The 25,044-nt window shown below is 40.3% G+C and overlaps 1 protein-coding gene across 2 annotated transcripts in view; it reads right to left on the bottom strand.

Annotated features, from left to right (window-relative positions):
* Positions 1 to 1,170: 1,170 nt before the first annotated feature.
* The window catches only part of STAC (SH3 and cysteine rich domain), a 71,447-nt gene continuing 47,573 nt past the window's right edge, over positions 1,171 to 25,044 (bottom strand). For both annotated transcript variants that reach the window (XM_042043709.1, XM_042043710.1), the window contains exons 6-11: positions 21,103 to 21,184; positions 16,838 to 16,902; positions 15,865 to 15,953; positions 12,590 to 12,641; positions 12,327 to 12,464; positions 1,171 to 4,203 (exon numbers count right to left, since the gene is read on the bottom strand). In XM_042043709.1, coding sequence (XP_041899643.1) covers positions 4,105 to 4,203; positions 12,327 to 12,464; positions 12,590 to 12,641; positions 15,865 to 15,953; positions 16,838 to 16,902; positions 21,103 to 21,184 — 525 coding nt within the window. In that variant the 3' untranslated portion in view covers positions 1,171 to 4,104. The remainder of the gene's footprint in view (positions 4,204 to 12,326; positions 12,465 to 12,589; positions 12,642 to 15,864; positions 15,954 to 16,837; positions 16,903 to 21,102; positions 21,185 to 25,044) is intronic.

Below are 25,044 nucleotides of genomic sequence, written 5' to 3'. Positions count from 1 at the left end.
TGTGTTATTTAGGAAGCCACCCTTACTCACCAGCCAGTAAAGGAAATTCTATAGAAAGAAAAAGGGGGAAAAATGCACATCTTTTCTTATTTCTAATAGTAATCATGACCAGTAACTTCAGAGGTACTGTAAAAAATATGAGATATATGGTAGTCAGATGTTATCTGGTACAGATATATAACTAGATCAGACAAATTACATCATAGATTTTTGGGAGAACAGTAACATTGATGAACCTTTTGCGAGATAATGATCTTTAGTCCCTGTGGCATTCAAGGATTCTTTTTTCCTTTGGATTTAAATGGGATAAGATTGAGATGGCATACTCCATTTATTCAGCATCCTTTATGGAAAGAAAGATGTCTTTTAAATGCTCAATAAATCAGACTTGTCTGCACGTATTTAAAGTAAATGAGTTGGGTTCATTTTACAAAGACATCTGTCTAGTTCCATTTTAGAAAACCTACATGGTCTCCAGTGGCTTCTTTAGAAAGTTGCAGCTCTTCCAAATCTCCCATGTCACTTTCTGCTGACCCTGTGCAGATTCCTCTGATGGCACCGAGTGCTATATCCAGTCAACTGAATCTCAACAAATAATTAGAGAAAAGGCCTGTAAGCAATTCTAAAGGTATCCAATGTTTGTAGGCATAAGTGTGGTAGTTCCTCTGGGGCAATGAATCCACAGCTGAATGGTGTTGTGCTGCAGCACTCATCTGCAGATGGAGTGACTGAGTCAAAATGGCCAGGTGTAGAAAGAGGTCATAGCAAACTGAGATACTGTGTTATTTACTGATGGGAGAAGATCATGATTCAGGAAGCTCATTCTCAGTTCACATTGGTCAACTGTTCCTAGCACTTATAAAAATGTTCTAGAGCCAGTTTTATGCTGTGATGAGATGTTGAATGGCTAAAACTACTTTCTGATATGCCAGAAACAAGTGTTCAGGGTGGCCCCCACCACACAACTTTCCTCTGAGTCTACACATATTACATACAGTGCAGGAATACTTTAGAAATGGTTTGCTAAATGTGGCAAATGCAAGTGCTGTAAATTTTAAATGGAAATGCTCAGTAGCAGCTATTGCTGATGGGTTTAGTGGATGTTCTTCAAGGTGGGTAACTGAAGATTCCATAGTCTGATGCAAGAAAGCTAAGACACATACACTTCTATTCTCCTTCCAACCATCACATAGTCTTTATTGAGCAGAATATTAAATTAAATCTGAGCAGCATTTGTCTCCTAAAATTCAATTTTTCTGAGCATATGTCAGATAAAATCCATTCCATCTTCTGTCTGATTTTTAACTGCTTGCTAACACAGTACCTACTGCAAACTGCATATGGTAGTAAAAAAAGTGATGAGATACTTGTCTGGATTCAGAGTAAGGCATCCAAAATAAATTTGAGTAAAATGACCTTAATTTAGCAAAGTACTTCAGCTTTAAGCATGGAAATAGCCAATGAATCACATGCTTAAAGTAAGACTCATGTATGATATGTGCTTCTTGCTAAATTAGGCATAAATTACATCTACATATTGAACAGCAGCAAAAGCCCAGTAAAAAGACAAAACAAACCAACCAAAACCACAAAGAAAAGATAAACATGAAAGCTTTGGTTCAGAAGCAATAGTTCCTCAGATATAATGCAGTCCACATAAGGCCTGTTTTGTTTTTACTCAGTCACTTTATTATTTATTGCTCAGTATCAAAAGGAATCAAACTGACATTGATTAAAGGCCATCGTGATTTGTAGGTAATATTCATATAATTCTCTGAATAGTACGATGCACATTGTAGGAATAAATCAAAGTCATAGAAGACTGAAAAAGGGGGAATCACAGTATGATGCAATCATGTAAACAGTAGCACATATGTATAGATTAAAATAGATTTTCTTTTGTCCACTTGACAGGCCTGATCAAAGATAGGAAATACTTTAATTGTAACAAACACTTGAGTTTTTCCTTTGAGCGGGTGAATATATAAAAAAAATAATCTTATAAAGCAGAGTGGATTAATACGTCTCTACTGCTTTTCCTCTTGATCCTTAAATCTTATCAGAATCCTCTCCCACTGAGTTTATTGGTTACTTAGGAAAATGAGCTGAGCAAATGTTGCTTGAAGTGGAAAAAAAGCCTACTGATATTCCCACAGAAGATATGAAATCAGATACTTTTGATCAGCCAGGAATTTGTCAATAATCGGTATGGACCAGTTACGTTACAAAGGGCCATGTTTCAGGAGCTGACAGCCCTGCAACTTCTTCTGCAATTAAATCATACATACATAAGAGCTGCAAAACATATCTTTAAGAGGCTGAAGACCAATCTGCTCTGAGAACTTCTGGTCAAGGGTAGAGTTCCCCTGGATTTTATAAGGCTTTGAGCAAGATCAGCTATTCAAATAGGGCAACTCAGCTACTGAGACCTGGATTATTCAACACAGATTCCAACTACCTCAATATATGGGAAAAGGACCAGTAACTGCTTTTTTTAGAAAGAGCATCAACTTTGCAAAGGCCTATACTAGCCTGGCATGCAGTATCAGGATTTAGGACACCAATTTGTGGTTAATCACAGAAAAGACAGGCATTCAGTTTCAAGCTAGTCAAAGAAGGCATGAATTCAGCAGGGAGCTTTAGGATAGGGCTTAATCTCTACATCATAATACATGCTAAGCTGTTTAAGTGTATTTGGTGCAATTACATCCAATTAAATGCTTGGAAATTAGGTTCCCTGTCTTCAAATACCATAGGGTGCCTGCTCTACAGCAGAACTGGCACTGACTGACTTGTGTAATTTGGTCAAGACCCACAGGTCTCACAGACTGCTCCCCAGTACCAAAAGGTTCCTGCGCCCGAAACGCGTTTGAAAATGGGGGCTTATATGGACAAAACAGGGATGTCTGCACAGTCTCACTAGCATGGAAAAGATTCAAGGGATGATCATGGTGGTTTATGCCAAGGAAAAATTTATGTTGGTGTATTTACTGCTGAATCTGCAAAACTTCTGTTTAGCAAATGGAGAAGGGAGCTCTGGTGTGTGAACACACCACAAAGACACTCAGTGCCTTTCTGTCAGGAGTTCTGCATTTTGATAATTACAGACTTCAGTCCTGTGTGCAGCCTAATGTCCTTTCCTAACATTTTCAGTCTTCCAGTGGGTTAGATAACTGTTTCATTTTTTATAAATAGGATTAATATATAAAATGTTTTAAGTGCAATAAACACAGAAAAATATAAAATGTTTCAAGCTTGTGGCTGTCTCCCAGCACTTTGCCCATTTTCTGTATCACCAGATAAAGGTGAAGGAAACAGAGAGCGATGCTTCCAACCAGGCTTGTGAATCCAAGGACCAGCTATTTTTGTGACCTATGAGAGCAGCCAACACACACCCAACATACGCTGAGAGCTTTTGTTCATATACAGAGAAAACAAAGGACACACACGTTTGCTACTCTTTCCTATGGGAAGATTGCACAGAAAGTTGCCAGCTTCCAGGGCACAGTGCATTTCTCGAACTGACATTCACACGGTGTATCCAAACTGATTTGTTGTGAGACTAAACACCAGGACTAAACGCTTAAACTCGGTTGGTATTGGGGACAAAACTGTAGAACCACAGCCACACTTTACTACAAGCATTGGACTGTAGTACGAGGACAGTTTGAACTGTATTTCCCCCCCTCCCCCAAAATACACACTTCAAACAAGAAAGCAGTCCAACAGTTTTCTAAGACACAAGAACAGGACGCAAGTTTAGTCCTTCAGAACGAGCTGTCTGTCTCCATCAGGGCTGTAGCAGCCATCTTGCACCAGAGATCAGCCCAGGCTTTTTTCCCCCCCTTACCTTATTCCTGTTAGTATCCAAGGACCTCTCATTTCCCTGGTGTTTTCTGACTACGTTTTCTTTCAAACATTCAACTTTTCTTATTTTTAGTGTTGCTGTGGCAGTCTAAATGTCTTTTTCTTCTTGTTGCTGCAGTTTTCTCACTATTTCCCTGAACATCTGCAAGACAGCCCATCTGGGTTGACACAGTGTGAGATGAGGCAGACAGGCATTGCCAACAAAGGGCTCCTACTGCAGTGAGTGGGCTGTTGGAATCAGATGTTTTCTAAGACATCTATGGGAACAAAGCCTTTCTTCTTCCCGCTGTATACTTTGATAAAGCCATCGTGTTCCTTTTCAGAAGTCACACAAATCTGAATACAAAAAAGAAATGAAAATGTTAAACTCTTTGCCATGATCAAAGAGACAAATTATTCCAGGGTATTTATCAGGTAGGTTAGACATCCCGCTAGTTATTTCTGTAAGTAGAACAATCCCTGTTGGACTTTCACTACTTTGATAAGAATCTCAAACTCATATATTTACAGAGTTACCTTTTCCCCGTCTCCCTGAAGTGCCACATATACATGAGAGACATTAAAATTGCAAAGAACTTTGTGGTGGATAAAAGATTTTGAAACTTGAATTATGACTTCAGCCTACTGTAATGATCATGCTTTAGTTTGTCTGTTTATGAGAGGAATGGGTTTTTCAGATCATGAGCTATCTGACTCCCTCAATACCTGGTGGCAAAAAGTAATTGTGTGTCACTTCCAGCAGCTGATCTGAATGCAGGCATATTCTCTTTTGCATGTTAAAGGCCTCGGCACTTCTCAAATGAGCAGAGGATTATGTTATTTACTCAGCCCTTGCGCCTACAGATGCCTGTTTTGGATACCAAAATGTGTGACCTGAATCCAGCTCTGTGAGCGTGTTTCCATAACACCTACTCCACAGGGAAGCAGTTGTGAAATCTTTATAATGTGGTCTTTATAATAGCACAAATATTACATTGTGGTAAAGGTTTACATTTCCTCATGACCTTTGTGATTTCAGGCATTTCCGCTTTAAGGCCCTTCTTGAAACATCTGGTAATGGCCGAACCATTTGGAAGCCTAGTGGCATAGGCACTTTAGACTGGGCACAGCACCACACCAAATAAAGAATTGTTTTCAAATGTCTGTGCCAAAGAACTATATATTTCCTACTAGTCAAACACGGTTAAAATATAGCTGGAAAACTGACAGTCCTATTGAGACCACTCCACAAACTGATTTCTCATGATGTCAGTGCCAGCCCTCTATCTGGACTAACACTCATCTCTGTCTGATAAGTATTTGCAATGTTTATTTACAATAATTCAGAGGATATGAAATGAACAAAAATAGCTCCAAAGTGTTCCTGGATAAATCCATTTCAGCATGACTATTATGGGTGACACCTAAATACCACATCTGAATTCTGGGCCAGCTTGTCCTGTTGTTGCGTACATAAAATTTATTAGCAACACTAGTGTTGCCAGAGGGAAATGAAATGTCATAAGAAGGAGGTGAAGCTGCTTCATATTTGTCACCTCCAGTATTTGGAAATAGGGAGGTTGATCTCTTTACCTGCAAACAAAGTTTTGGAAAGTAAATGGACTCATTAATTTTCTTACTTAACCTGCCTACTCAACACTAACTGAACTGGATCCCTGGGGCAGAATGACTGAGCACACCAACAGGGCTGACATGCAATTAGAAAGAATGATGTATTGTTGTTTGGACTAAACCACATGGAAAGCGTGGGAGCGGTCTAGAATTGATGCTGTCTAGTTTAGGTTCTGTTGCAAAACAGCCCAACTCAGTTATGTCATGAATCCCCAGCACAGCATCTGCTTCCTCTGCAGTCACATCACCCTTCAAAACAGAGAGGTGCAAAGCACATGGACATGGAACGGTGTTTCTAGCTACTGCTCCATGTTGGTCTCTGTCTCTGAGAAAGACACAATGAGAAAAGAAAGCCTGCAAAGAAGCACAAGACTAAGAATGGCCAAGTATGGAAGACTATCCAAGAGTGGGAAAGAGCACTAGTTGAAAAGTTCCCCTTCTCAGTTGATTCCTACTGCCGTGTGCCTTTGCACCTTCTCCTGCACCTAGACCTGGCTGGTTAATACGAATGATTCACTCCACCACTGTGTTTTTCTCTTAACTGAAGATGTCTGCAAGATATCTAGCTTTTTGATAGGATCCAAAGAATAATCACATCTCCAGCAGGTCTACATTGCTCACTGACCCTGATGCATTTTTTTGCTTAACCTCTCTGGTGCTGTGCAGAACATATTGGAAGAACGGAGTGCTTTTCCCTGTTGTCTCGTATTGTCAGCAGAATGATTTGTGGACAGAAGAAAAATACCGAGTTTTCTGAAAACTGTTTTTCTTTGTTTTTGTAGTGAAAATTTCTTCTTTTTTCAGTGGTGTGGGGTATTATTATTATTATTTTTTTTTCTGTTGATGGTTTGAGTGCTCCTTGGATATCAATGAGAGTGCTTTGCTACAGCAATACATTTAGATTTTCACTGGGCATGAGGAGTACAATGCCTTTATGTAAGAACTCTCACTCTACATACCAATACATAGGTCTGAATTCTCCCAAATTCCAGCTGAAATTCTCTCATACTAAGACACGAAGCCTTTCATGTGCCAGATCCCAGATGGCAGAGTTTTTTCCCCACTACTTTCCAAGGAAGGGGAGGGTTCAGGGGCAGAGTAAGCTTGGCCACAATATGCCACACTTTCATAATCCCATGTGACTCAGGAGGTCTCCTGGGTCTGTGACAGCTGCTGGAACTTTGCAAAGCCCTGGAGCTGCTCCAAATTCTGCAGTTTTCAGAGCAGACTGAATAAAACACCATCTATGGCCACTTTTGCTCTCATCCCTTTATGAGTGCTGCCAGGGATATCACCCACAAGTTGTAGCCTGGGGATTTGGCTCTTGAATTTCTTACATGGGTGTAAATCCAGAGTAATCCCAGATGAGGTATGGTAGCATCCAGAGTTTTGGATCCCACCCAATGAATCAGCTGTTGTTGAGGATCAGCCCTGATGAGAGATGGCAAAGATGATGGTTGTGAAGGCATGAGGTGCCACACGTACTGACAGGTATAAAGTTGGAAACTGCTTAAAATGGCAGCTACTCAGGCTGGCATGTTTTGTGGGGCAGGCCACTGGCCTGACTAGAAAAGTGAGCCAGAGCAGCCACTCTCCAGTGAATTTGGTAGGAACACAAAGGGGGAGAGTTGGGTTTTTATCCCTGCACTCTGGCTCAAGAGATTAGTAGTGGAGTAAGCCAGAGGATAAGAAACCACAATTCAGGCTATTTCTCACTCAACAAGTTATCTTCAGAACTATCTGAAAGTGGGATCTAATATTATAAAGTTACTTCCCCATTCTTTAGTCTAATTTTCTTTAAAAAATACTCAAAACGCTAAAAACAAAACAAACAGATGTTCAGATTGTGGCTGTTGTCTGAACTTGTCAACATCTTCCCTGAGAATTTTTTATCTGTCAGTCAGCCCTGAAGCAGGTGGGGGAGATGAGCAATTAGGAAATTGTCCTTCAAGCTGTATGGTCATTAATACTTTCCTGTTCTTCTAAGTCCTGTGCTTTGAATTTGGGCTGAAGTGGCCAGTTCTCTTTTTCTGGGAGTAATTTTGAACTTGCTGTAACTTTTTGCAGCTGTCTTCTTTCCTCCACATAATTAACCTGTCAGCCACAGACTGGTTCTGATGAAGCAGGACCTTGGTTATGAGGGCAGTACAGTTTCAAGAGCTGTCCTGGAGCCCGCAGACAGTGCCAGGTCAAGAGGTCTGCAAGATCAAGTCTTCTGTTTGCAAGAGTGACAGCACAGGGACACTGTGAGCTTCTACATCTGCTGCTGCCAGTGCACTGAAGTCCTTGCCTATGTGACCCTTGTGGATGGAAATGTTAAGCAGTTCAGTTTCCATACCCATTCATTTATAGTGAAAACGATGATGAACGGTTTTATGTCAGTTGTTTCACTGGCTTTTGGACCAAGAACACCGGTTTGTTTTACCTATGTCACTTAGGATTTTAAAGAAGACCTGGACTGAAGTGCATGCATAATGATCTGTGCCCTTGTTTTGGACTCTTGCAAATCTTGTGTGCCACTTAGCATCCCTGAATGAATGGGGACACCAATCCCTTCTCAGTAAGACTGATGTCAATAGAAATCAGACATAGCTGGAGAAAGACCCTGTTCCTTTTCAGCCTGGCTGTGAAGTGCAGCACTTTGAGCTGGGGAGCACATGCAGAACTGCAACATCGCTTTCAGTGCTGAGTTTGCCTTTTAAGTGATTTAATTTGAATGCATAAGTCACTGTGATGAAACTGGTTTTCAAAGGCAGCTGAGTCATGCTCTTAGAATCTCAGCTTCTTTTACAGTATCCCAAAAATATGGGGACATAAAGTAACTCCTAGAAGATGAGGTGAAAGGCCAGGTAGCAACAAAGCATCCAGGCTAATCAGAAAACCTGAGAGACGTGGATTTCTGAGTCTGTAGACCTATTCTCCAATCCTGCCTTATTAAGCCTAGTCTTGTGGATATGTGACATTTATAAAACACCCATCATGAAATGGATCTGTTGCACTGACTTTTATGTAAACTCACAGTGCATATCTGGATGAGGCAAAGAGTTCCTGATTCCCAGTTTGTTACAAATGCCACAGTTTGGGGTAATTTCTGTTGCCCATGATCACTTGTGCAATTTAAAATCAATTGTGTTTAATTACAAAAAGCCCATCTCTAAAGTAATTTGTATTAGTGGGACTGTAGATGTCAGATGCAGCCAGGAAAGGGTGTGAGTAGCTATTTTTTTCAAAGTAAAAGCAGACATTCAAACAGCAGATTATTCTGACTTCTTTAAAACTGATGAACAAATACCTTAAAGACATTTTAAGAGATGCTTTTCTAACTATTGATGATGTATTAGATATTGTGATTTTTTTCTTTTGTGAACAGAGGTCAAATCAGAGCCTGCTGTCATGCAAAGAAGTATTTGTATAATGTATGGTAATGAATTTGGGTAGTCTAGGGCAGAAGTTACAGGCTGGAGAAAATGTTATCTATACAAGTGATGGTAAAATCAATCAGAGTTGGAAATTATGCAGTTCATATTGTTTTTGAGACAGCTTAAAAGTGTGGAAGGCCACAGAAGTTGGTGGGGTTTGGTTTCCTTATTGATAATCTTGCTTTACTTATGTGAAGGACTATGCCTGCTTACCTCCTACAGATCCCTGATTGAGCCCTGTGGTGCCCAGTCATCTTCTGAATTGGTTTTAAGTCTCAAAAATCTGTCAGTGAACCCTAAACTCCAAGATGTTGGTGTCTCTGAAGCAGTACACTTTTTCTTCTCCAGGCTGGGTTTCATATTGCATAGTGAAATTTTCAAGGGATCCTTTGTGAAGACTAGCTCATGCACATTGCTCAAGATGGGTTAACAAATTGTGTGGTTATTCTTCAGCCCTGTCCTTGAATATTGGCTTTGCCAAAAAGGTTTACATGAAGCTGAAACTCCAAATGTTATTTCCGAGGCATGAAACTGCCAAACGATTCCAGAAAAAGTCTCACTCACTGTGCTTCAAACTTTGAAAATATCTCTGCTTGCCTGAAACGGCTTTTCTTCGGGTAGTCATGTGGCTTTGTTGGTTAATGTATTGCCTCTTGCCTTATGAGAGTAGCCACTCTACCCAGAAAAATTCATATAGGGCATAATGGGGACAGAGACCTGAAGGATAAACCATGGAAGGTATCAAGCAAAATAAAGAAAATTCATATTATTGTCACTGGATTAGTTTTTCTGTTAGTATATCATCCTTGTCTTCGTTGTCAGAATGGTTCTGTACTCTTGTTAGACCACACGGAAAGTGACTCAGTGAAGTGACTTTGCCATACTACCGTCACAGGAATTTATTAGACCAGTTAATGAGTTTTTCTAGCTAAAGAGAGATTTGACAGGAATTAGTAGTGACGAATAATCTCCCCTTCTTGCTGATCTGGAAGAAGTCAGTGTTTTGCACATAGTAGATAAATTGCACTCACAGCACTCTGAACACTGTGCCCAGAGACAGGTAAAACGGCTGATGACATCCCACAGAAATTCCCAATAGAACAAAAGACAAACAAAAAATTCTGCCAAAGTTTTCCCACAACTCCCATTCAGATGACTTTTTTGTTTCATGCCTTCCCCTATTGCACCTCTCTTTCTGCTTCACATGGAAAACAATGGAGAACTAAAGGATGGAAAATAAGAGAAATGGCTGAAGAAAGAAGAAAGGAAATTTGACTTTGGAAATATAAAATAAATTTTTAAAGTCAAAAATTCCCAATAATAATTAAAATGTTTTTCACAGCAAGAGTTTTTCCACAGTGAAGGCAGAGTTGTTCTCTTATAAGAAAAATACGAAAAATTATGCCCTATATGGAGAGACAGCAGGAAGCAGATGAATGCCCATGGCCTCACTGTGGCCATCCCATCTGGAAATTACCCAAAATGGCCTTCGAGCTACTTAAATGTTCCCCTTTTGCATAATTTGTGTGAGAGTGGGGCAGGGTCTGTTTGCTGTGCTACTTTCCTCTCATGTCTCTGCATTCATGTGTTTGTGCAGTGTGGTCTCTGCCCCCTGTTTCACAACAAATATTTATTTCTTTCTTCCACTGTAGCCTCTCCCACATCAAATGAGCACCCGACAGCATTCATATTCAGCCTCAGCATTTCTGTGGGCTTGAGATAGAGATGAAAATTTTTCTAAAAAAAAGGAGATATTAGAGAGACAGGATAGATTCATCCCTTTCTTTACCTCCTGTCTTCCCAGAGACGATGACGCACCCCTGACTACGAGCTCCCTTTGTGAGGTTATTATGAAGTAGGGACAATAGGAAGGTCCTTATGTTTAGATGAAGCTACCAGACCTGCCCACTTGGAAACTGTGGTTTTGTGAGAAAATGGGCTCTCACTGCTTGCAGCAGTAGCCATGCTGACAGAAATGATCTGGTATGCCCACTAATGAGAAGTGGTGCAGATCTTGACCATTCCCTCATGCTGGCATGCCATATTCCAACACTACCATTTCCTACCTTTGCCCTTGTGTATTGCTTATTTTAGAACACAAAGCCTCCAAAGGCTCTTGTTCTACTTTGGTAATATTTCTTTTGTCTGTGTGCACAGACAGAAAAAAAATTAAAAGAGATGTTGGGTAAAAAGAATGTAAGAACTTTCTTTCTAGCAGCTGCAGGGCTTCCCAACGTACTGTGCGTACAGGGACAGCTAAAATATATTCTGGTCACTGTTTTTGTGTGCCTTCCTTAAAAACTGTGTGTGTGCACCCAAGGATTGTTAGCACTTGTATGTTTTGCTATGCCACAAATCAGCAGCAGCAAAGCTGTAAGTTAATCTTATCCTCCAATGGAGTGAAGTGTTAAAGAAGTTCTGCATGGAAAAATCCATGGCCCTGAAGTCCACACTGGTTCTGGCTTCTTCTCTACTTTATTAAAATCAGTGGCTGTCCAGGCACTGTAAGGCAAACCATTTCTGGTGATATGACACAGTTGTCACAGGAAAGGAAAGACCTAATGATGTGGAACAACATTAGGCCTCACAAGATGCCGTGAAAAATATCTTTTTACTGCATCCAGGTGTCAGAGAACTCAAGCTGTGCATCACTCTTAGTATGTCATCCTCCTATTTACATTAGCTTATGCCACAAATCTGTCCCTTAATGCATGTTTTGAGTCTTGGCTTGTGCCTAGTGAACCCACCTGAAGGACATAAAGTAGAAGGAGCTGCTCTAAATACACCAGGGTGAATGGACCCTGCAAGTCCTCATTGTATGTGGTGTCCTTTAGCTCACAGGAGCACTTATAGTTTAGGATGTAATATGGCCTGTAGAGAGGGTATGGAAGTGGTGGCACAAAAAATTAAGGATTAAATATACCTTGCAACTGGCGAAGAAGAGTTACAGTTAGGATTTACAGCTTTGTGTGATGCTGTCTTAACTCTGTTCCTGTTGAAGCAAAGACAACGGGCTGTGTTTAGATCTTTAGATAAGTTAAGGTCTGAGGAGGGAGCCAGTGTCTTTTATTAGATTAGCTCTAATAGTGAGGAGAAAACCAGATCATTTTTCAGGCACACAAGGTCTACTGCTAAGACTCTGTGTTAATCGCTTTTGAAGTCAGGAAGAGAGTGTGAAATATGTAAAGTATCACTATGAATGTCCGTGACACTGGAAATTCAGGCTGTGTTAGGAATTGAGTATGTGTTTGCACAAGGCGACCACTGCTCTTAACTGGCTACTAGACACTGTTACCATACAAATAATAAATCTTGCAAAATTGCAGTGAAAAAATCTGCCTGTCCTCATCTTGCACAATTTTCCCTCCAGTTATTGGTAAGACTGCTGGATGCTCTAGTCCAGTGAGGGTCCAGCACAGAGGATCTTACCTGATTCTCTTTCAGAGTTATCTGTCCCTGTTCCTTGCAGCCAATGAATGTCCTGATACACCTGTAAATCTTCTCATTTTGTTGCACTCTCTGAACAAAGTTAGCAGGAAAAAATCCAATTCTGTCATCAATTCTCCCCTGTGAAGGAAACATATTGATAGTAAAAGATTGTTAACTGTAGCAGCTTTAATACAAATTCAGTATTGAAAACAAGATATTTTTCCATGTGGAAAGAAAACAGATAGAAAATGACTAGCACATACCTTCCACCAATCTTCATTAGAGTCTTCCAGAAGAGTGATCATATCCCCTGGCCTGTAATTAGAAGAGGAATAGTATGTAAGTTGACTCTTAATTGTCATGTTGAATCAGCTTCCAAAATTCCCTTCTAAATAGGAAGGCAGTCCTTCCATGGTTATTTTGTCTGAGCATTCACGGCAGGTAGGCTCAATAAGGTGGCAAGGTGTACTTCAGTCACACATGGTAATGTAGAAAGAGAGCCTCTGTGTCTTGGGGCTGGATCTTTATTTTGAGACAACATCTGTGAACTGGAAGTTTTGCTGCTTGTTTATTAAGAGGCTGTTTAAAATACAGTCCCTACTTGTTAAAGGCATTATGGCTTGGCTTTAAGACATTTCACACTGTTGGGACACACTACTTCATCATCTGTGTTTTCAAGCTGTGATTGCAGAAGGAAGGCAGCAGGAAAATATTTTACTGACAAAGGCAATTAGTCAGCAGGGATATAATTCTGCCCAAGAATGTATTTTTGATTTGAATGGGACATATTTACCTTTATAATGTGTGGTGCTGGGTTGTAATTGCTAAGTATCAGCATCCAGCTGACTAGTTCCAAAGCAGACCTAGGAGGATAATTAGACTGGAAACACTAATAGCAAAATTTGCTAAGCTGATTTTGTGCAGGTAGTTGAACAGTTATTTGACCTTTTTCCCCCACTGCTGGCACTTCATCAACTTTCCTATGTAATTATTATAGTGGTATGTTGTAGAAAGTAAGTGGGAGACCATTTCCAAAGGGATTACCTCCAGAAAGGTCTGTCTATTTGATAACAGACATTTCTTGGATCTTAATAAAATTAATTGTTGACCCCTATTTATTCAGCTTTCCCTGTTAGGCTCACTGTAGTGTTAAGGTATCAGCAGAAGAGCCTGAAAACACATCTGAAGCATATGATGGATAACAGGTCTAATTTAACATGCTCTTTAAGAACATGCATAGAAAACGTGGCTCTTTCTAGGACATCATTGGAGCCCTTAGACTGAAAGGAAAACCACTTTCAACAAGAAGGATTAAGAGAGCCTTGTCCACCCAGTACTCTTCAGCCTGGTTGTTAGAAAAATAACCCAGAAAATATAAATTCATTTGGCTGTCAGAGAAAGATGGCAACTGAACCTAAAGTCTCTCCCTCTCACTTGTCTGAGCACTGAGAACTGTAGATTGAAGACCTGCTGATTTTGCTGATTTTTTTTTTTTCTAGGAGAGAGCTGATATTGATGTCTTTATCAAAATAGAAATCCAAGCTGGACCTGTTATTCTTGCTGCCTAGATTTAGGCTACTAATCCACTTGGTTCTCTCTATTGGTTGAAATCAGTCAGGTCTCATCTTTTTCTTCTGTAAATCACAACCCTGGATAAATTGTCTGCTCTGCCTCAGTGATCTAGATTTGAGGAGGTGGCAAGATAGGTGCTTGTGTAGGTCCTTTCCAACTGTTCTGTTCTGTTCTGTTCTATTCTATTCATTGCAGTGTCTGAAACATGGGGTTGCTTGTCTTCAGGATTCTCTATTGTAATAATAGGCCATCTCTTAGAATAAGTGTATTACTGCAATGCCCTACTTTACTTATGCCAGAGCATTGGAAAATCTGACTGGCTCCTCCTGCTGTTAGGGAAGAAATCCAGGTTGTGGTAAATTCGAATTTCAGCTGAAATCAGGGCTACACACCTCCGCTGCAGTAATCTGACACTCACGGTATCCTCTCAGAGATGAGCCGGGAACTGCAGAAATCTGCCCTGACTCTTCCTCTCAACTCAGGTCCTTCCCCTGCTATTTGCCTTTGTTATGATGGAGCTGATCAATGCCTGGCTGGTTACCAGCTCAGGTTCCCAGGACAGTACTTGTCAGTCTTGACAATACTGCTCTGCAGAACCCACCTCCAGCACCTCAGCTATGTTAGATGGGAACTCCTGCAACTGAGCTGAATCCTGCCTCGCTCTGCAGTAACAAAACAGCATTACCAGCTATTGGGCATCCCTTATGGAACAGTGTTAACACGTACATTACTGAATTTCTGACCATGGGACGACAAACAGTGGTGCTGTGGCTGAGTAATACCAGTTTAAAACCTAGCTGGTATCCCCGGAAAGAGCCTGGTATCCCCTGAAACAGCACATTTCAGACCACAGGCTGCTTTTTCCCCTAAAATGAGGGACAGGAGAATTTTGAAGGATGATGTATTCTCTGGATTTCTGTGTCTGGATGAGGATGGTAGTCCAGTTCAGGCTTGTCTGAGAGGTGTTCTATTTAATAGAAGGAATGTGCAAGATGGAATACACTCCTAAAGAGCAGGATGCAAAAATGGAATCCCGCAAGCAGAATAGCTGGCAAGTTGCACTAAAGGTTACCATATACTGTGGTTATTTCCTGAGGAGCTGACATTCCTAAAATAATGATCAGGAAATGCCAGCAAAGCAGAATGATAGGAGAACTTGTAATTTCTTACATCGCACCCTTTAGTTCCAGAGCAGTGAGAAGGCACAGCTGGGAACAGGAAAAGGACTTTCAGTGTTGCAGATGCTGAGGAGAGGAGCATTTCTCTGGCAATTCCCTAAATTTTGTGGCACACACATGATTATTTTGATAGAGAGGATGCCTTGAAGATAGCTGACATGTTTCACAGTAAGAACGCTAGAAAGACCATTCAGAATGTGAGTAGCATGAGCAAAATAATTTCAGTGAAAGAAAAGCTGTCATTTTCCTTCAGTGGGCTTGGATTAAACCTTGTAATGAATGCAAGCAACTGATGCAGAATGGAGGAAGTAAGTGCTAAAAATAGCAATTAACAAGTTTATTTTGCAAAACTCTCATGTGAAAACACTGCCATCCAGCAGCTGGACATCATTCTTTTTTTTCAGACATAATTGAATAAGAGGGAGGATCAAACAGGACTGGTAAATCTTTTAGCAATAGCATGAGACCTGGTGGAGAATTCCTAGCTGAAAACTTCTGATTGAAAAACAAAGCAACTGAAAGCCAGAACATTTTATAGCTGAAAGCCATCTTGCTCCTAAAGTGATATAAGTGTTTTTGAAACTTTCAATCTATTGTATCCTTGCCAAAAGAATTGGTCATCAGGTTTTTTTAACTGTGAGAATATCTTTTTATCTGTAAGTGGTTACCTCTCTAAAAATGTGTATTGAAAGTGTCAGAAGAAACCCTCCCTTCCCCAAAGTCATATATAACCATATGACCATCAGTGCAAATGGGTCAAATCAACTAACAAATATTTTGGGGTTTACCTCATCTCCAAGTCTTCATTTTCTTGTGGTACAAATTTGTACAAGGCAACATAGGTGTTCATTTGTAACGTGCTTTTATAAAATGGTCCCTTTAAGAAAAAAGAGAAAGAGAAAATTTAAGTATTTGCTCTGTAAAGGAATTTGGTTCTGAACCTGATCTTACAATAAATTAGCCAGAATCATCTCACTGTTTCACAGCTTGGAGGACCATGGCCCAGGTACATTGCAGGCCATTAAGGCAGTAACTGTCTTAATTTAGAAATAAGATTATTTGAACTCCAAGATCAAATTCCAGGCTTCCAAGGAACACAAGCAGAAATTTGCATAGGCTGGTCTTTGGGATGAGGTATTAAAAATGAGTCTGCCTTTTCTCTCTCTGTGGTATGTATGGCTCTTATGAGCCCAGTAGTGTATTACTGGCATTATATAAGGTGTCTAGTCTACAGTCCTCATTATGGATGGAGTTAGAATTGTACAGTGTACAGGTCCAAATTCAGAGCAGGAGAATCACTTTCTTAAAGTGATTTTAATGTGTGAAAGCTTTTTTGTGCTGGGTTTTCAACGGAGAAGACTGGCTACTGTTTCTCCTCGCTTTTTCCACTATTAATCTGGGGGAAAAAAAGAAAAAGCAGCTAAAACAAATACTAAATAATTTTCCAAATGAAGTCTGTGATTTTTGCATTACAGCAGTTCTATTGTAATTACTTGGCCTGCACACTGGATCTTTTGTATTCCCAAATCAATTTGCAATAAGCAGAAAAACATAAAAGTGACCACAAAGGATAAACCAAAAGCCATCTAGTACTGTATATTGTGCTCAGCTGTGGCCAGTGTCCCAGAAATGGTATAAGAACACAACAGTCAGGTATCAGTGGTCCAACAGACCTACTCAAGGTCCTCAGCCAGCCATAAAAACAAGAATTTTACATGACTTCCCATTACCATTGCATCTTCACAAAATGTATGCTCATACCGGGGAATGTATGCTTTTTGGTTCTTCTCCAAAGTGCTCTGTTCCATTTTCGGAGTATGTAAACACTGAAATAAACAAAACACATGACATTTTAGGAGTAGTTAAAGACTCTTCACCTTAACAGGATCCCCTTGATTTTGCTGATCTCTTCCCTTTCTCCCTTATTTTCTTTGATTCCTTGTGGTCTCCTCTGAACCCTTCCACACCCAAAAAAACCACGTATGCCTTTGGCACGTGACACAATCTCTGTCCTCAAGAATTTAAAAGTGTAACAAATAAACCCTTTTGATCAGATGAATATACACAAGTACAGCACTACAAACAGAACTTAGGTACTAGAAGTGCATTACTATTTAAAGTCCAGCTATTTAAAATGTGTTGTTCTCACACTGAGTACTGTATTTTCATGTTTAGGATAAGCAGTATTTCCATGTTAAAGCACCTGAAAAAGCTGATGATCATATATGAGCAATACTGGGGAAGTTTGTATGCAAAACCCCTTCCTTCCCCTCTTTAACCTCTATCTCTAAGTGTTTGATAGCGTTCTTTGGTCCCTCTCTCTGATAGTCCATGCCTGGGGTGCACTGGATACACTGCTTCTCTCTCTGAATTTACAGGAGGTACCTGAATTGCTTTTAAATCAGGATGGGTTAACTCAGACACAGGCCTGTAGACGCTGAAATTTGTTTTTAAGTTACTAAATCAGAAACTCATGGAATGAGACAACAGTCACAGCACCTAACACACCTGATAGATAACCAGTTACCCACTATTGTAATTGATTCATGAGCTGACTGATACCTGTCCTCAGTTATCTCCCAAGAAAAAACACAGTGGCTTTATCATTTTGACTGAATTCCCCCTTCACATTTTAAGAATTGCCCAGTGTTATTTGCTTCTGGGTAAAGTCTGAATATGATTTTAATAGCTGGAGTCTTTGAGCAGCTAGAACCATCAGTGTCTTCTCCTACCATTTACCTCTGTAGGTGCTTTGAGCAGAAGCTGGACTTTGTAATGTCTAACAATTTGGAAATCTCCAAAGTGGTAGTATCAGGCTGACTGGGGGCATTTTCTTTTTGTTTATCTGTCATGCAGTTACATGCATTCAGGGGAAAAATATCCAGGGAAAACCAAACTGCTGAATTTTGCTCCTCTGCTCTTTCACTTGCTCATCCTTTCTTTCATTAACACGTATTTCTGGGACTAGTCTACATGGTAGTTGACAACCTAACAGTCTGTGGAGAAGCTTTTTGAGGGAAATAGAAAGGTTCTTTGATAGTAGAGAGTTGTACCTGGATATTGAAAAACAAGACACTGTTCTTGTAACAGATAAAAGACAAGTGAAATGGCAGCTGCAACACACATGAGAAAGATTTTGTACAAAGTGACAGGCATTCATGGGCACACACATCTTCTCTGACAAAATATAAGATAATCTTGTAGTCATAAAGTTCAATGTGTGAATGTGAAGGGAGCATGTGAGCTGATACCTGCCACATTTAACCTGAAAATGTCACAAGCTCTGTCTGGCTGTCCTGACTGCAGTGGACCTGGGGCCTCAGTATACTCCTCACCAGCTCCTGTTGCAGAGGGGCTCTGACCCTGCAGACTGTCAGATGTACCAGAAGGAAAAACTTAGAAATAAACCTAATTTCCTGTATCATTAATGTAGGGGTATATATATGTCTAGCATCGGTATGAAGGGCTTTAAAGTGGTGCTATTACAGCTTGGCAGTGTTCAAATCCTACTCAAATCACTATGCTTTGTTTTTCATGTCCAGAGGAAAAGGAGTTAGGAGGCAAATTGAAGACATTCTGGTGAATACTGAGTTGGGTAATTAGGAATCTTTTGGACTTGCAAAAAGTCATTCACCAAATGAAGTAAAAGTACTTCAGCATCATGTCTGGAGTAATTCCTGTTTGGTGACAGAAAATAAAGCAAGTTTCTAATGTACAGCCTCATGAACTGTGGAGCTGACCCAGCACATGTGGATGGAGCTGAACTGTACCCTTTTGTGGCTGAGAAGTGCTCACCAAAACTGGGTTTGCAGGGAGGACATCCCATATTTGACTCAAGGGGAAAGTGCTCAAATCATTGTTGATAATAGGCTCATAGATGTCACCTAAAGTGCATTTTGGCTTTTGGGACTTCTGTTACAGATGGCAATTCATAGCAGTGAAAGAGTGTAACTGGCTTAGAGGAGGCTGAAGGGCTGGAAATTAGGTATGCCATCTCACAGTTGTAAACTGGGAAGCTTTGCTTCATAGGATTTACACCAGGGCCTGAATGAAAGTGTCTCCCCTTGAAGTTGTTGTCATAGGAGTTCTACATGGGCAATTACATGGGCACACATGTGCTGGGTCCTTTCACCCTTCTGCAAGCTGTGTTTTCTGCTGTTCCCCTTTACTGAAGAGCATCAGACATACATTTTCCTAAATAGTTATTTGCAGAGGACAGTATTTTAATAGGAAAAAACCCAAAGAACACAAACCCAACTGGAATGGACCTGAGTCATCAAAGCATTAATGTGAAACTTCCTGATAAAAAGGCAGTGGACAACTGAGGAGAAAGGAGTCATGAGTCACTCTAACAATATTTTGAATGTACTTTGTTAAATTTTTAATCTATGTTTAGTTCATGGTCTCTGGATGTTAATAGGAAGCACTTGAACCTGAAAGCCATAGAGGTATGTCGTTCATATCTCCACACAACAGGAATCCATCTATTTTCATATTTGTTTGTCCTAGCAGCAGCAGACAAAAAAAAAAGTAAAAACCAGGGATTTTTACACTCTGAAAAGGATTTTACCATTTCCATAGCTTGTGCAAACAGTGCAGGCAGTTTATTAAAAATCTACCAAGAGGAAATTTTTGGAGTGACTGATGCATAATTTATAGCCTGAGCCTCTGAAGGATGGATTGTAAAAAAGCCAGTGCTGATCAAAGGAATCGTTAATGTGCCGCAGAAGTTATTTGGTGGTTTGACACATGCTGAGTTTTTAAACTAATCTCTTTAAGTAAGTTCCTTGAATGCCTTTCTGTGCATTCAGTGAATACAGAACTCAGAGAAAAAAAGTTTCTTTGGGTTTCAGAAATGAAACTATTGACTTCCAAAGAAATAAAAACTTATCTGAACACTCAAACAGGGTCGATTTAATCTCAGGTGGGTGGGATTAAACAATGTGGTACAGACTGAATTTTCTTTAACCAGGTCAGGTCAACTTGCACTTGCAAGACAGAAAACCTAACAAAATTTTCAGGAGAAATCAGATAACATGGATGAGATATTCACAAAATGAGAGGAAGGAAATGACTGAACACAGTGAGGAGAGGTGATAGGACCAAGAGGGGAGGAAAGCAATAAGGAGTTAACATAATATGTAAACAGAGAGCTGAAGCTGGCATTTCACCTACATGAATTGGTAGCAGTACGTAAGGAGTACGGGGGGTGGCACGAAGAAGATAGGTATGCTCAGTGTGGTTTGTTTTTGTTCTGTATATCTTGTGAGATTCAGCAAAGCAGATTTCAAGTGCTGCTAGAGAAGCTGCTCTGATGGTTTGGGCCTGAAGTTGTGCTTAGCAATAATATTTTTGTTTATGACTTCCTCCACCATGACTGAATTCAAGAACAGGGTAACAAACACCAACTCTTAGTGGCGGAGATTTCATTACTAAGATCTCGATGCTATGATGGTTTTCAAATCTCATCATGCCAATGCTGTAAGAAACATTACTTTTGTACTGCAAATCAAACAAAGGAATTGGGCCATTAACATTACTGGGCACATACTACAGTTGTACTGAGAAGTTGCAATTACAATCAAAATTCATTGTGTTGTATATTTTACAGACACACAGATCTTTTATGATTTGTTTTTTCTCCCAAAGAGATTATGATATACAAAATCAAGCAGAAAAATCAAACACATGGAAAAGAAAGAAAGTATTACTTTTGTTCCACTTTGCCAATGTGGAAGTGAAACATGTTAAGTCTAGAGTTACAATCATGAAGTAAAGACAGGAGATAGGGAATGGACCTGAACCTTGTGCAGTGGCAGCTCTGGACACAGCAAATTAAGAAAAGTGGTGGCTTCAATTTCATCTGAATGGCAAAAAGCATTCCCCAAATTCTTGCACCAACTCACCTCCTGTTTTGAAAACCAGAATGGCTGCTACAACATGGACATGCCAAAACCCCCCATGTGAAACAGGCAGTACACAGGCCTTTACACCTGAAGGTGCTGTTCTGGCTTGGCATCACTCACCGCTGTTGCTGCGTTTCCTGCTCATGTCAAGGCTGCCTGCAGAACTATTGCCTTCCTCCGGAACTTCTACCAGGTCAGCTGTCTGCAGGGACAGAAACAGCAAATGAGATGGGATAAGCCAGAAAAAGGGACTGATGAAGTGAAATAAAACTACAGCAAGGGTCTTTGGGAAATGTGGTACTTGAGTGGTGTCAGAGCAGAGCAGAGTCAGCCTGATGGGATGGAAGGAAACATTGGGTCTGGTGATGCACAGGACATATCTACTGCACAGGGAGCAGAGAAAGCCCAGAAAAAAACACCAGACCAAGTTTACAGTCTGGAGCACAAAAGATTTCTGCAGTATAAAATAAAGTGAAAGTTAAGGAAAAAAGGATTATGCTAAGCAATGTGGTTCTCTGTACAAAACAGAGAGGGCATGAGGGAATTTGCAGGTTCTGCAGGTATACTAAATAGCTATCTACCAAGGAGACTGAACATTAGTTGAAACTACTGACTTTTAATATATTAGTCCTGAATACATTATTCAGTAAGATAACTGTAATGTAAGGATCATTTTCATTTTGTTAAAAAGCTGTAAAAGAAAGAGCTGGAGTGCAATGGAGTTGATGAAGTGAATCTTTAAATATCTGTCCTCACTTTCTTTTTAAACAGTCATCTGGCCAGTATGGTTAGGGAAATTGAAACCTAAGTGTTGCTTTTAGAATTAGTATGATTTCTTCTTTGTACCATATTAATGTCAATCATGATTAGGGACCCAGTGTTCTAGGGTATAGGAAAACGTGGGATGACATAATCTTAAGCCTCAGAAGTATATCCTGCATATGGCACCAGATTCCTAGGCTGGGTAGTCAGCTTCTCCTTGTATAGCCCAACAGGAATGAGGAGCTGCTCCAACAACTCTGTGTGAGTCTGACCTTAGCAAAACTTCAGTTACTGAACTCTCTACGTTTTTGATAATGAGAAAAAACCCATAGATTGAACTCGAGTCAGGTGCTTTCTCTAATTTGAAGAACTGTGAATACTTACATTTCTCCTAATCTTTATTTATTTCTAGTTATAACTAGTAATATCTAGTTAAATCTAGTTATTTCTAGATTTGAAGTAATAAGAAGGATTTAATGTTATTGTATGACACTTTACAATTGTACTGTACACATAGCTCGTTCTATTGTTTTGCAGAGCTTTGCCTGCATCACAGGAACATTCACTGTTTTTGTTCAGGGAGCAGAATCTGAATTGCTTTACAGATTTTATACGTTGGGGTTTTTTCCTTCTACTAGCGTTGACAAAAGAGTTGTTTTTAGAAAGTACTTCCACAGTTTTATTTCTCCTATCTAGTACTTTCCTAGCTGCTTCTCCATCCAAGGAAACTAATGAACAAAGAGGTTGAAAGTAGATTTGTACCATAGGTATCTTGTGGCTGTCTTGTTTCCCTTGCTATTTTAAGAACCCTCTACTTTGCTGCTCTGTTGCTCCTCCTTGTTTTTAGACCCTGCCTTTTGCAGCAGGTCATGTTTGTCTTGCATCTTGCCCAAATAGGTCACCCAAGGATGAGAAGGTACTGCAGTAGCAAAGTTTACACAGAGACAGTGTAGAGCATATCTATGGATTCTGGTTGCTGGGTGGAGAAGAGAAAGACGGGCTTTGTTGAAAAGATTAAGTCCCAGCTATGTTTCAGCTCATTGCTACAACATATTCCTCAGTTTTCATGGACTAGCTTCGTTATTGCTGATTAGCAGCTAATGTCATTTTGTTAGGTTCTAGTGCATATGGGATGCGTTCTGACTGTCTCTTCAGTATATACCTCATCCAAAACCTTCTGAGGTAACCTCAGTTACCCTTAATGATTTTTCACTCAAGGGCTGCATGACAAATGGTCTAATAGAAACAATAGAGGTGCAAAGGTGCTTTTGAGAGGAGCTGATCCACAAAAAGCTAACAAGAACTAGATTCACATTTACATCACCTCAAGTGCCTTTTTGTTTAAATGTGGGTTGCAAAAGCACAGTTTTGAAGCAAGCAGTAGGTAGTAAATCTGGAGCATATGGCCACTTTCTTTTATGGGAAATGCAGAATCCGGGCGGAAAAATCAGTGAGTACGTCCACACAGCTCAGTCGTGTTAAAAATACTTTGGCTAGTTTAGAGGAAGGTGGTTGTCTCTACTCTCTGCAGAGACATGAACTGCGTGCAGTATGGAAGCTTCATGGCTTCCTAGGCCAGTCACCTATGCTTTTCACCACCTTCAGCAGGAGCAGCTCTGCTGTGCTGACCTGGAGCAAAGCCTCCGACAGCTTGGACACCACCTGCAAGGTGAAGTGGTATCCCACGTGTCCCTGTGTCCCTGGTGTTCCTGGTTAGGTGATATGGCAGAACCTTGAAGCACACACCATCTCCCAGGCCTGGGACGCAGCACAGCCTCACAGCTGCATTGCTGCTTCTTCTTGGAGGGGAGCAGAGCAGCCCAGAAGTGAGGATCACTGGGGAAAGGCCTCAGTCCCTCTGAGTTACTAACTACACATGCTTCTCAGGCCCCTGTGCCACATCCCTGTGGCAGCCACTGGTTAGTACCCATTCCCAGGTCACAAGTCAATTTTAAACCACCACGGCCCCATAATTTTGTTCAGGGTTGTGTCTAAGCTGTTTTTTATCCCTGTCTCAATCCACAGTCTTGTGCTGGCAAAATTTATGGTTTCTCAAGTCTGTTTGTTCAATTCTATAATGTTTTCTATTTCCTGTATGCTGACACATTATATTCTCTCTCAGCTTCAATACCCTGGAGAAATTCCTGTAATGAACTTGCATTCTTAAATTCTACACCCACACCTCACCTAGTTATGATCAGCTCCCTAGGGTAAAATGACACAGCATTAGTGATTTCTATGCTTGAGTTGTCATTTATAATTCAACATAAAATTTATTGATTTAGAAGCAATAATTACATTTGTAGAAATTTTGTTTCAAAGGAAATTAAATAATTGAAAGAAATAAATGTAATAACAATGCGGCAGGTGGTAGAGTCACTTTGGGTTTTAAAAAAGAATGAGAATTAGCAAATTCCTTTTAAGGCACAAATAGGGGTGGATAGAGGACATGTGCCTTAATAAATCCCTTGCAGATTTCACTTAGTTCTTGCTTAAATTAATTTGTCTTCTTTCCCATCTGACATGAATTGATGTCTGTTTAGAGTCCACCTATACCACCTGAGATTATAGGTCAGCCGTGTGAGTGAGAATGCATTTAAATGCCAGGGAAATGTTGTAACAAACATACACAGATATTAGCGTGACTTGATATTAAGCATATAAGTATTTGCTTTGAGACCTGGAGACCAAGGCTCGTCATGTCTCTGTACCTAGTGATTTTTATTCTGAGATGAGTGCAGAAGAGATTGTCAGATACTATGGGTCTGATTTTTAGAGATGACAATCAGCTTTAGCCTCCAGTGGATTCAGGTGTGATTTTCTTTTTTTGGTTATTATTTTTTGGGGGTGGAGGAGTGGTGGAGTGGGGAGGATCTCTTGGGAATGGAAGAGAACCCCAAACATAGGCATAAGTGCCTGTTTATGAGAGGCTGAGAGGGTGGGAAATGTTCTTTCAACACCATGAAGGAGCTCCTGATCTCATGGATCCCAATACTGAGATAAATAACCATTTCTGTAAGGATGAAATTGGCAATTGTTACTATTGAACAGGGTATGGATATAGCAAATGTAGGATATAGCTTCCCTTGTTCTTCTCCACTTCTCCTGTCATGGTCCTGAAGAAAGTGACTTATGATTGGAGAGAGCGAATGACAAACATTAGCGTGAAGGCTAAAACATCCCTGTCTGCATACAACAACCTGAGCACACCTGTCTGTATTTGGGGTTTGGAGAGAGAAGCCCCCATCTGTAATACCTCCCTCATGATTTTGCGCTGGACAGGGGGGGAGGTCCCACTCT

This window comes from Corvus kubaryi, unplaced genomic scaffold (assembly GCF_017639235.1).
Source record: "Corvus kubaryi isolate FWS band 111438036 unplaced genomic scaffold, C.kubaryi_AGA036_p1.0 37398, whole genome shotgun sequence".
Lineage (NCBI taxonomy): Eukaryota > Metazoa > Chordata > Aves > Passeriformes > Corvidae > Corvus > Corvus kubaryi.
The sequence above is the reverse complement of the archived record's forward strand: the minus strand, read 5'-3'. Positions and strand labels throughout refer to the sequence as shown.